This window comes from Peromyscus californicus, unplaced genomic scaffold (assembly GCF_007827085.1).
Source record: "Peromyscus californicus insignis strain IS unplaced genomic scaffold, ASM782708v3 Scaffold_7__1_contigs__length_154581171, whole genome shotgun sequence".
NCBI lineage: Eukaryota > Metazoa > Chordata > Mammalia > Rodentia > Cricetidae > Peromyscus > Peromyscus californicus.
Window position 1 is genome coordinate 105539911 of NW_026294595.1, and position 13151 is coordinate 105553061.

At 42.0% G+C, this 13151-nt stretch overlaps 1 protein-coding gene across 3 annotated transcripts in view; it reads right to left on the reverse strand.

The window, feature by feature from the left end:
• The window catches only part of Dnaaf9 (dynein axonemal assembly factor 9), a 143062-nt gene that overhangs the window by 110820 nt on the left and 19091 nt on the right, over positions 1-13151 (reverse strand). For all 3 annotated transcript variants that reach the window (XM_052724534.1, XM_052724533.1, XM_052724535.1), the window contains exons 4-7: positions 9820-9944; positions 8385-8481; positions 6546-6652; positions 1962-2039 (exon numbers count right to left, since the gene is read on the reverse strand). In XM_052724534.1, the coding sequence (XP_052580494.1) occupies positions 1962-2039; positions 6546-6652; positions 8385-8481; positions 9820-9944 (407 nt within the window). The remainder of the gene's footprint in view (positions 1-1961; positions 2040-6545; positions 6653-8384; positions 8482-9819; positions 9945-13151) is intronic.

Consider the following 13151-nt stretch of genomic DNA (forward strand, 5'->3'; position numbering starts at 1 on the left):
ACTTGAATTTCCAAAGACCATCCTGCCCTTCTCTCCAAGTGTGGGATTACAGGTATGTGTCTGTCACATACCCAGCTCCATTGCCTATATATATTTTAATTTTATGTGTATGAGCAGTTTTATCTACATGAAATTAAATGCACTGGCTGCCTGCCTTGTACCTGCAGAGGCCAGAAGAAGGTGTCATATCCCCTGGAACGAGAGCTACTGACAGTTTCGAGCTGTCATGTAGATGATGGGAGTTGATTTGAACCCACGTCTGCTTTAAGGATATCAAGTGCTCTTAACAACTGAACCATCCCCCATTGCCCATATTTTGAAAATTGTACTTTTTTTGTACTCTTTTTCCTCCCCCCTCCTTCTGTCTCTCTCTCTTTCCCCCCTTTCCCTCCTCGCCCCCCCCCCCCCACTTTCTTAGAGACAGGGTTTTTCTTTGTAGCCTTGGCTGTCCTAGAACTTGTTCTGTAGACAAGGCTGGCCTTGAACTCACAGAGATCTGTCTGCCTCTGCCTCCCAAGTGCTGGGATTAAATGCATGTGCAAACATGCCCAGCTTGCTTTACTGTTCTTTTGTTTTTTTTGTTTTTCTTTTGTTGTTTTTAGTTTTTGCAATGAAGAAATCCAAACCAGCCCAAATCTTACTTTTTATCTGTTTATGGCTGCCAAAGCATTTACTGCTTTTTGGTTTGTGTTTGACAAGGAGGGAAGGGGCTATGTTTCAGTACTGAACAATCTGGGGAAAGGATCTCTAGGACATGAGATTGTCTGGAACTCACTCTGAGACCAGCTGGCCTCAAACTCAGAGATTCACCTGTCTCTGCCTCCCAAGTGCCAGTATTAAAGGCTGTCATGCTGGCTATCTTTTTCAATACATAGGCGAGAAGGACAAAGACAGATTCTAATTTTCTTTGCATACCCTCCAAGTAGATCAGTCTTAGTTAATCTTTTCTTTTGTTTTTATTTACTGATCATTTAAAAAAAAACAACAGAAAACAATCTACTCTACCCTATTCTAAATGGTTAGTACAAATTATAAGTGACAGATCTCAGAGGATTCTGGCAAACGATGAGCATTTATTTATTTATTTTATAGGTTAGAAGACAACTTTGTGGGATTGGTTATCTCCTTCTCTGTGGATTTCAGGGACCAAACACAGGTCATCAGGCTTGGCAACAAGTGCTCCTACAGGCTGAGTCATCTCATTGGCCCCATAACAAGATTTTGTTTGTTTATTTCTTTTGAGACAGGATCTCACTGTGTAGTCCTAGTTAATCTGGAACTCTATGTAGCCAGGGCTAGCCTTGAACTCACAGAGCTCCACCATCCTGTGCTTCCAGAGTACTGGGATTAAAGGCATGTGCTACCACACCAAGATGAACAATTAATGACTGAAGAGCTGGCAAATTCCAGTCTAGGGTGGGACACACTTCTGTAAACAAGACAGCTGTAGAACACAGACACACCCAGTTTAAGCACTGTCTTGAATAGCTTTTGTGCTACAATGATATTGCTGAGCTGTTGCAAGGACCTAGGCAGGATGTTAAAATATTACTATCTAGCAAACAGGACAAGTTTGCCACTTCTGGTCCAAACCTTCATCTCTTTAAGCAATTTGTCATCTTAGTTTTTCATGCTACAAAAGACAACTTTTACACTGTTTTATTAAAGCCCAGCACATCCACCCCCTCCCCCTGAAAACAAAAAACAAAACAACTTCATGTGAAACTAGCTGTCTCACCAGGCAGGAGGCCTAGGCTTTCCTCAGAGTGGAAGAGGAAGCCTCCTTCTCCCCGGTTTTCTACCTTGCAGGAGTCTAGCACAATCTAGGAAGAGGTGCTCTGCTCTTTGATAAAGCAAACTAAGATATACCTTGCATTTCCCCAAATTAAATACCTTTGGTGGGTATTGGACACGGCTAGGATAATGAACATAGTTATGTTAAATACGTTTTGGCTCCTTACTTCTGAAAGCATATTCTCCAGAGACATAGGGTCCATCTTGCTGTAGACATTCCACAGACTCAAACTTATATCCTGTAACTGCAACAAAGGGAAAACAATGAAACAATTAAGTCAAATCACTAGACAGCCAATTACTTCTGATTTTCTGATATTCAAAAATTACTATCTTGGTATAAATGGTGTTACTAGAATAATAAACCAAAATTGTATTAATTATATTATTGATGATATTGTGTTATTTATAAATTATTAATTTTGTTAACTGTATTTATTATTAAAACAAGGCTTTATTAACTCCATTAGAATAAACCAAAATTTTATTAATATGTTAGACCCTATACAAATTAGTAAATATTTTCTCATTCAAAGAAATTATTTTCAGAATCTTTAGTATATCATCTGATTACATTCAATGACGGTACATACACATTTATACATATATACACATGCTATGTTTTTTATTTATCACTTTAATTAAAATAATACAAGCTTGTGATTTAAAATCAAACAGTACAAAAAGCTTATAATAAAAAATCTGACTCCTCTATTTGAACCTTCTGGAAAGCCCATTAGTCTCACTCAAAAACAGCTACTTAAGAGTTTGTTGTTGCTGTTGTTATTTATGTCTATATATTGACATATGTTCCTTTCACGATCAATTTAGAAGTTAAATATTAACTTATGCAAAGATGCAGGTCTTCTCTATCATCCCACCCCACACTTCTTCTCTATACCACCTTCTTGGGTACATCATTAGCTGTTTATAGCATCACACAAATATTATCACACAAATTACCACACAAATATTAGGTAAAGTACATTTCTACCCTCATCAGGTGTACTAACTGCTCCATTTTCATCACTAGCATAATCTTTGCTTGTCTGCTTTTTTTTGAGACAGGGTCTCATTCTGGTGAGCTCTGGCTGGCCTAGGGCTTGCTTTGTAGCCTGCCTGGCCTTGGCTTCATAGTTCTACTTGTCTCTACCAACTGAGCGCTGAGATTAGCAATTCAATCCTAAAGTGTGTTTTGTTTTTTGTTTTTGTTTTGTTTTTTCGAGACAGGGTTTCTCTGTGTAGCTTTGTGCCTGTCCTGGAACTCTCTCTGTAGACCAGACTGACCTCGAACTCACAGAGATCCGCCTGCCTCTGCCTCCGGAGTGCTGGGATTAAAGGCGTGCGCCACCACTGCCCGGCTTTCAATCCTAAAGTTGAACAGTCCCTCCCAGTCTGCTTACTCCAGGACTTCCCCGACATGCCACTACTGTTATCTCCTTGCCTGCGCAGACACTCCTGCGCAGTACAATGCATGCAGCATCCCTAGCCTCTGTGCAGCACCTTCCTTTTGCACTTCTTCTCTCAAAGCCAAATGTTTGGGGGCAGGAGAAGACAAAAATCACCTCTGAGATCCAAGTAATCCATAGAGTTTTCCTCACCTACTGACTTCAGGATGTGAAGAGAATAGACTCTTCAAGAGCATGCTGATCTATGTTAGCATCCTAGATGCTCTGCTCTTTGGTACTCTGAGGAATTCTGACTTGTTTTATTTTGTTTTTCAAGATAAAGTCTCTCTATGTAGCCAAGACTAAGGAGAACTTGCTGTTATAGTTTGAATATGAAATATGCTGAACTTATGTCAGTAGGTGATGGTGATGTTTCAGAGGTGGTGGAAACTTGAGGAGGTGAGGTCTATGAGGAAGGAAATATGGTCACTAGGGACATGCTTTTGAAGGTACACCTGGCTTCCAGTCCCTTCCTCATCTCTGCTTCTGTGTACCATGAGCTGATCAGCCACTGCCACATGGTCCCATTGCCATGATGTTCTCCTTCACCATGGGCCAAGGATTCTGAATTGAAATTTATGGAAACTCAGGCCCAAAGTCTTCCTCCTTTGATAGTTTCTGTCAATCAGATATTTTGTTACAGTGATGCAATGTCTAACTATCACACCTGCAACCCTCCTGCCTCAGACTCCCAACTCTTGGGATTACAGACATATACCACCATGTACAATTTGCTAAATCTTTTTCTTGTGGTTTTGTTTTGTTTTTTTGAGATAGGGTCTCATGTAGTCCATACCAGCTTGGAACTCTACACAGCCAAGGATGGATGACCCTGAATTTCTGATCCTCCAACTTCCACCATCTCCTGAGTGCAACCACACCCAGTTCCATGCTTTGCGCATGCTAAGCAAGCACTCTACTAACTTAATTACACGCCAGCCTTGGATCCTTTTCTTTAGTATTATTTGACCTTTCAACTGAAGATTTTATGTTTGTTCATATATAAGTAAACAAATGTTCCTTGTTTACTCTCATTTTTATTTAGTATTTGCTGATCGTATCTTTTCTTCAGGGAGCTGGTCACTGTAAATTTAACATTGCCAGGCCACAGTTTCAGCCCCTTACCAGTAAGAAGGAAACTAGAGCCAAGGAAGTTCAACCAAAAGAACCTTTTTCCTGGTGCTTCAAGGAAGGAAAAGTTCTCTATAACCATGACTCAGTTTAGCTCAACCTAAAAGCCAAGAAAAAGCTATGGTGGGCCTGGCTTCCTTCCTCAGGCTGGCACTTACCATATCAGGAATGCAGGTTCTCTGAACTGATGGCTTTCTTTTGGGTATGGCCATGCACTAAGTTAAGCTGTAAGTAGCTGAAACTCTCCTCTCAAAGAGGCATAAGCCAGTCATCAGGCCATCAGAGCTGGGAAAGGACACTGGGAAATAGGAACTACAGAACAAACTGTTCTATACATTAAGTAACTGAGAAAGGCAGGATAAGAAAAAAAAAAAACAAGCCGGGCAGTGGTGGCGCACGCCTTTAATCCCAGCACTCGGGAGGCAGAGCCAGGCGGATCTCTGTGAGTTCGAGGCCAGCCTGGTCTCCAAAGCGAGTTCCAGGAAAGGCGCAAAGCTACACAGAGAAACCCTGTCTCGAAAAACCAAAAAAAAAAAAAAAAAACTAAGATTGTGGGACAGAGGGAGGTGTGCATGGGGTAATGAGATGGAGGCAAAAGAGGAACACCTGGAAAAATAAAAGTGAGCAGTTACATGTTAGGTGTGGTGGCACATGCCTGTAACTGGGAGGTTGAAGCAGGAGGATCCTGAATGAGGGCAGCCTAGGTTACACAGTGAGACCCTGTCTCAACCCTGTCTCAACACACACACACACGCACGCACGCACGCACGCACGCACGCATGAGACAGGATCTTGCTATGTAATCCAAGCAGGCATGGAACTAGTGATCTTCCTGCCTTGGCCTCCTGATGGCTGGATTACAGACATGCACCATGTTTGGCTAAGACAGGGATATTAAGATTTATAGTCTTATATGATAATCACTATTTCCTCCACATGGCCCATCCCACCCCTGAAGGCACAATTCAAAATACAGATCTACATTCACCCTTCCAAGTTTTTTGAGGGGAGTGTCTTCCCTTGTAAATATGACTTCACAGTATGAAGTATCTAAGGCAAGAGCCATAAAGCCTGTCTCACTTGGACTGTATCAATGGTGTGGCACTTCTTAATGTCACATAGACACAGCCCAGGTTAGGATACAGGCTCTAAGCCTGACCATCTAGGCCTGGCCCCAGCCCTGTCCCTCACTCACTAGCTCTGTGTCTTTGGGTAAATTGGGTTAATCCCTCTGTTAGAGAAACATAAAACAGTACCTACCCCAGAGGGTCACTATACAAATTAAATTACTTTATATGATATACCTGAAATATAGAAGGCACTCTAAATAGTTCAGACAATTAAATAAAAACAAACATAACCAGCTGAGCAGTGGTGGCACATGCCTTTGATCCCAGCACTCGGTAGGCAGAGGCAGGCAGATCTTTTGAGTTTAAGACCAGCTTGATCTACAAAGTCAGTTCCAGGACAGCTAGGGCTACACAGAGCCCCCTCTCTCTCACAAAAAGATAAAACAAACATAACCATTATTGTAAAATGGTTTCCTTTCTGTCTACTGTGGCCAAATTCCCTTCAAGTTCCTTTTGAATTTGTGGACATTTCAAGGGCAACTCCCAAAGCCTTATTTTCACATTGTAACTATAGTAATTCTAACTTGACAGAAGGTGAAGTCCACAGATAACCTTAGAGAGGGTGGTGTCCTTCTAGGCAAGTCCCCAAACACTTCCTTAGGTTGTTATTCCTTTCACTTGCTTTTAAAGGTACTATTCAACAAGATGTCCCCATTTCTAACATGACAATGCTTCCCCTCCCTGGTTTTCTATTGGGTCAGGTCACATCAGTTGGGGTCCCCTGGAGCCAAATAGATGCCTTCAGTCACCAGGCCACATTCCCTAACCTGTACTATGGATGAGTCAATTTCCAGACTCACTTTCACCCATTAATCTATCTCCAAGATGCAAGAAATACAGAAATAAAAATCTTTGTGCACAGGCAATCTCTTTCAAAGCCAGGCATGATGACACTTGTAATCCCAGCAACTGGGAGGCAGAGGCAGGTAGATTTCTTATGAGTTCCAGGCCAGACATAGTAAGATCTTGGCTTTTGTTTTTTGTTTTTTTAATGCATGTTCACTTTATGATAAAAATCAAACATACTAGTTTTCATACATACCTCGTATTTCATGGTAAAAAATCCATCGCCTCCAATGCCTTCAAGTGCAAAGGCCTGTACAATTGGCCACTTCTCCACCACAAACATATCAAATATCTGTAAGTGACCTAGGGAAATCACACACACCAACACATATCAAACTCCATCCTGGACAACAGTTTGAACCCATTTTCATGCTGTTAGGCAGGCATCATTTCTTACAAATATACTAGGACTTCCTTGAGCAAAGTAAGTATGAACAGATAAGAGGGTTAGATATTGAAACTACAAATATAATGTGAAATTCAAGGAAAATTAAAATCACAAGCAAGTAACATAAATTCAGACTTCTCTATAACACATGTTCACATTTTGGTTTTCTTAAAAAAAAAAAAAAAAAAAAAAGTAAGCCAGGCAGTGGTGGTGCATGTCTTTAATCCTAGTGCTTGGGAGGCAGAGGCAGGTGGATCTCTGTGAGTTCAAGGCCAGCCTGGTCTACAGCGTGAGCTCAAGGCCAGCTGGAGCTACACAGAGAAATCCTGTCTAGAACCCACCCCCTCCAAAAAAAACAAAATAAATAAATAAACAGTACTCTATTGCAAGTGATTTGCACCATTTAGTGAGTATATTTATTAACAGACCTAAGTTCTCTCTGAAGAAACAGCCAATTAGATTCCTCAAGAGGAAACTACTAAATTAAATCAAAAAGGTTTTTTTTGACAGGTATAATGGAATTTGCCTTTAACCTGGGAGACAGAGGCAGGTGGATCTCTGGAGTTTGAAGCCAGCCTGGTCTACATAGCTAGTCCTAGGCAAGGGGTAGCTACACAGTGAGACCCTGTATCAAAACAAAACAAAACAAAAATGAGTGTCCTTTTTATAACAACAGTTTCAATGTTCAGTGTTTTTTTCTTCCTACAATATTAGCACTAATAAACTTATTGACTTCCCCCCTGTATTCCATGTCCTGTACACATTTTTGTTTGCTTGTTTGAGAGAGGGTCTCTATGTAGCCTTAGCTGGCCTGGAATCCACTATCTGGACCATACTCGCTTCATACTTATGGACAGCCACCTACTTCTGACTCCCAAATGCTTGGATTAAAGGTTAAAGGTATGTGCTAACACACCTGGCACAAAGATTTATTTTATTTATTTATTTTTTAATTTTTATTTATTTATTTATTTATTTATTTATTTGGTTTTTCAAGACAGGGTTTCTCTGTGTAGCTTTGGAGCCTGTCCTGGAACTCACTCTGTAGCCCAGGATGGCCTCGAACTCACAGAGATCCGCCTGCCTCTGCCTCCCAAGTGCTGGGATTAAAGGCGTGCGCCACCACCGCCTGGCGATTTATTTTATTTTAATTATGTGTATGTATATGTGTGGGTACCCATGGAGTCAGATACCCTGGAACTGGAGTTCCAAGTAGCTGTGAGCTGCCTGATATGGCTGCTGAGAACCAAACTCAGGTCCTCTGAAAGACCAGGACATGCCCTTAGCCATCTTTCTAGCCTCATAAGCAAACTTTTTAAATTACTATTCAAATTACAATTTCCTATTATGAAGATGCATCATATCTATACTCTAAGTAATAATGATACAGACTAGATGTTAATTGTGCTAATTCCCTTATCAGTTCTCCTTGACCACAGGTAGCTTGGTATATTACTGTGGTAACTTCATGGTTATGAACAGGAGTTTGTAAAGGAGTGTCCCTACATTTCATTCTGGTTGATTCTTTGCCTTAGTGAAAATGGGTTAAGCGGTTTTCCAGCCAAATATCTACCATGAAAGAGGTAGGCGCATTCAACCCACATACCACCCAAGCAAGTTTCTTAAATGGCTTGGTCAGATACTCACCTTGAGAGCTGTAAGGAATACCAATTCTACTGCAGTCTCGAACCATGTCCACAAAGCTGGAAATCTTAAATTCTTCTGCTGCTTCCTCATCTTCATACTAAAAAGGGAAATTAAAGGAAGATGAGCTTTGACGAGCTACATCATTCAAAGTTCCGCAGTATTGCTGTATGTTCTCAGGGGCTATCTTAAACGGCAGCTAGGGAGGACAGGCTTCTAAAGCCAGCTATCCTATTTTTTGGTCAAAGGCAGTCTCCATTTCTTTGTCTCAGAAACAAAAACAACTCATAATGGATGACTGAGACCTAAATGGAAGAGATAAACTTGTTCCTCCAAGTGTCCCCAATAATCACATGGAAAGGAAAGGGTTTTTTTTTTTTTGTTTTAATACTAAAGGACATTTCAGTACTAAAATTAAGGAAAGTGCTTAATTACCAAAGATGTGGGGGTTTGTTTGTTTGTTTTCGTTCTTTTTTTCTCCCCCTCCCTTTTGGTTTTTTAGAAACAGGGTTTCTCTGTGTAGCTTTGGAGTCTGTCCTGGAACTCACTCTGTAGCCCAGGCTGATCTTGAACTCACAGAGATCTGCCTGCCTCTGCCTCCTGCATGCTGGGATTAAAGGCGTGCACCACCACTGCTTGGCTGAAAGTTCTTAATCAATGCTGGGTGGAAACTGCCATAACATTATAGGCAGAAAAATCCCAATTTTCTTTCTAGTCATATTTTTCAAAAGGACCCAAAGGGAAATAGAAATAGACACCAAGAAACCCAGACATAAATGTCACAAAGCTTAAGAAATTCCTAAGCACTGCAGGCATGTGTAGTCTTTTGACACTGTTTTTTTGTTTTGTTTTGTTTTTTTCTGGAGCTGAGGACTGAACCCAGCGCTCTACCACTGAGCTAAATCCCCAACCCCATCTTTTGACACTGTTATCCAACCTTGTCATCTATAAAGTTTAGACTCACTCAGAAATTGCATAATCAAGTTACATTGAATATAATCTGCTGGGCTGGTAGAGCATGCCTTTAATCCCAGCACTTGGGAGGCAGGGGCCAGCACATCTCTGAGTTCCAGGCCAGTCACGGCTACACAGTGAGACTCTGTCTCAAACAAAAGAATAAATAAAGTAAGATCCCATAACTATTTAAATAAGCCACAACTCTGGCTGAGTGACATCTGCAGCTACTCTTGCTTGCGGCAGCCCTCAGGCTGGAAGTTGGAAAAGCCTGCACGGGGCAGTCCCAGGAGGCCACAGAAATCCAGTGTGAAAGCTTCTATCTCTGCCAGGTAAACAACTAAAAGCCTCATGGCGTATAGCTTTCTACTTGATATTCACTTCTGTGTGAGCACACTCGGCCCCTGAACCTGTAATGTTTGGAGCTTCTGTTCCAAAGCGGCACTTTCCTGACTGAAGTACTTGGCCCGTCTTTCCTCCTCACCTCATTTTCCGTCATGCAGTGGAAATGCAGGTTTCTCCAATGTGCTACATAAGGCAAAAGGTATCGATAGTTGACCGGGTTACAGTACAGATGGACACTATCTGATTTAATCAATATAATCACATCTGCAGGGGAAAAAAAGCAAAACACAAAATTGTCAAAGGCTTTCCCTCAGACAGTGTCTGCCCAGAAAATAGTACCTCTACTAAAGCCAGGATTGTAGTACAGCAATTCAAGGCTGCATGGCCAGGCCCTGGGTTCATTTCTAGTATAACAAACAAACGAATATAACCCCCAAGCCAAAACATATAGCTATTTCAGAAACAATGTAACAAAAGTCTAAATGTGTAATTATTTAACCAAGCACTGTCAGGTGTGGACAGTACAGGTTTTCTAGTTCCTATGACGGCCTCCTAGATATGACAGAGTAAGCCCAAAATAGGCAAAAGATCAGGCTTCGTTTCCTGAAACAGTGTACTTTCTACAAAGCTCAACAGAGTCAGAGCTGTGGTGCCGATCTTGGCTATGTTACCTATTTTACTGATTAACTGAGGACAGAGTGGTTGCATTACTGAAGATTGAGTCTAGAACTATCCACATGCCAGGCAAGCACTCTGATACACTTAAATTGCCTCAGTTAGCCTTGAACTCAATTCTTAGCCTAGGGAGGCCTTGAACCACACTCCTGCCTCAGCTTCCCAAGAAGTAGTGATTTCAGGACTGTGCCACCAGGCCTCGCTTCTTTTTCAGATTATTTAGCCCTGGCTAATTCACTGTGTAGACCAGGCTGGTCTTGAATTTACAGCATTCCTCCTGCCTCCTAAATGCTGAGATTACAGATATGCATCACCACACCTGGCTTCACAATATGCTTCAATGAGGAGATAAGTATCAAATGGAAATAACATGGCCACTGAGTCAAGAAACAGCACCAACCAGGACCAATGGCAGGGACTCCACACTAAAACCAGTGTCTAAATCCCTGGCCAGAGGCTCATTTGGCTCCAGGCAATTGTGAGCCTGGACACAGTCTGTCAGTCTTAGGAAAGGTTACTGTGTATAGCAGTGAACTCTACACAGGAAAGGCTGGGGGGAAGGAAATACAGGCAAGTGACAGAGCTTCTGGAAGCAAACCAACAGATTATAGACTTACAACTGCCATCAACATTGGTAGATCAAATAAATAAAGAAATCCCAAGGGTGCAAAGAAAACCAGGCAGATTCAAGAGCCATGAGGGAGGGTAATGGAATGGGGCAGAAACACTAAAGTGGCCTGGGCAAGGAAAATGACAGGGTAATGGAATGGGGCAGAAATACTAAAGTGGCCTAGGCAAGGGAAATGAAAGCAGCCTTAATTCCACAAGAAAAGCAGGCTTCATTCAATGGCTCCCCCGACGGCAGTGCCACCAGACAGACCTCTCTCAAATAAGACCAAACTAGGAACTGCTGGAAGTGAGAAAAGTGCAAAGAGATGAAACAACCCCCACCCCCCTCGTGTCTCAGTCCTGGGTTCCCTCACATCCCACAGCCCCCGGAGCCCTGTCCTAAATCAACTGTAGACTACCCGCTAAGGGAGCAATTTTAGGACTCTTGAAAAAGTGGGGGCACGCACTATACACTACACATACTATACATCGAAGTGTAACCTTACAGATTCAGGATCAAAAAACAAATGTATCCTAACAACTGCTAAATCTAATTACAAATTTCATACTCTCAATAGACTGATAGTCAACAGAGCAAACAGTCAGATAAAAGAAGAAAATATGGCCAGGTGTGGGGGCTTTAATCATTTAATCCAAGCAATGGGGAGGCAGAGGTAGGAGGATCTCTGTGAGTTCAAGGCCAGCATGGTCTACATACACAGTGAATTCCAGGAAGGCCAGACTCTATCTCAAAAGGAAGAGGAGGAGGAGGAGGAGGAGGAGGAGGAGGAGGAGGAGGAAGAGGAGGAGGAATGAAATTGGAAGCTGGGCATTATGGCACATGCTTATGATCCCAGCACAAGTTCAAGGATGCCACCCTGATTTAAATAGAGTGGCTGATATAAAAAAAAAACAGGCCGGGCGGTGGTGGCGCACGCCTTTAATCCCAGCACTCGGGAGGCAGAGCCAGGCGGATCTCTGTGAGTTCGAGGCCAGCCTGGTCTCCAAAGTGAGTTCCAGGAAAGGCGCAAAGCTACACAGAGAAACCCTGTCTCAAAAAACAAAACAAAACAAAAAAAAAAAAAAAAAAAACCCAGAACCAAAACCAAAGGGCAGCAGCAGCAGAATGATAAGAAGCAGGAGGACAAGGAAGAGGAGGAAAGGACAGAGGGTGATAGGGTTGTCCAGATATGGTGGCACAAACTTTTAATCACCGAATTCTGTGAGTTCAAGGCCAGCATAGTCTACATAGCTTGTTCCAGGATGGTCAGAGCTACATAAAGAGAACCTGTCAAATAATAATAATAATAAATGTAGAATTATGTAAAATGTTTTTAAAAATGCCTTTTTTCTCAAAGTTAAAGGTAGAAGCATGCTAGTTGTGGTGGCCCGTGCCTTTATTTCTAGCACTTAGGAAACAGACAGGAAGATCTCTGAGTTTGATGTCAGTGTGGACTACATAACAAGTTCCAGGGCAGCCAGGACTACATAGTGAAGCTCTGCTTCAAAAATTAAAAAAAAAAAAAAAAAATAGAAGCATAGATCTGCTGATTTTAGCTTTCCAACAATGTGGATTTAAAATGGCTTTATTAAGCCAGGCAGTGGTGGTGCACACTTTAATCCCAGCACTGAGGAGGCAGAGGCAGGCAGATCTCTATGAGTTTGAGGCCAGCCTGGGCTACAGAGTGAGTTCCAGGACAGGCTCCAAAGCTACACAGAGAAACCCTGTCTCGAAAAACCAAAAAAAAAAAAAAAAGGGGGGGGGGGGGAGGGAGAAAGAAAAAGGAAAAAAAAGCACTTCTTTGGTAGTTCAGCCCTTTCCTTAATTTTAGTCCTGAAATGTCCCATGCAACAACGGGTGCAGTGAAATGTGCAGGGTAGCAAGCACAAGTTTCCAAAATAAATTATTTTCAAAACACTACAGGTAAGGAAAGATTTTAGTTTATACTTGCGATTTTCATCTTATTTGATGTGTGTGGGTGTCTGCTTGCATGTGCGTCTGTGTATCCCTTGTGTGCCTGGTGCATGAGAGAGGCCAGAAGAGGGCATGAATCTGAAGGGAGGAGGAGGGACATATGAAGGTCCAGAGCAGCGGTTCTCAACCTTCCTCACGCTAAGACCTTTACCACAGTTCCTCATGTTGTGGCGAACACCAAGCATAAAATTATTTTCATTGCCACTTCATAA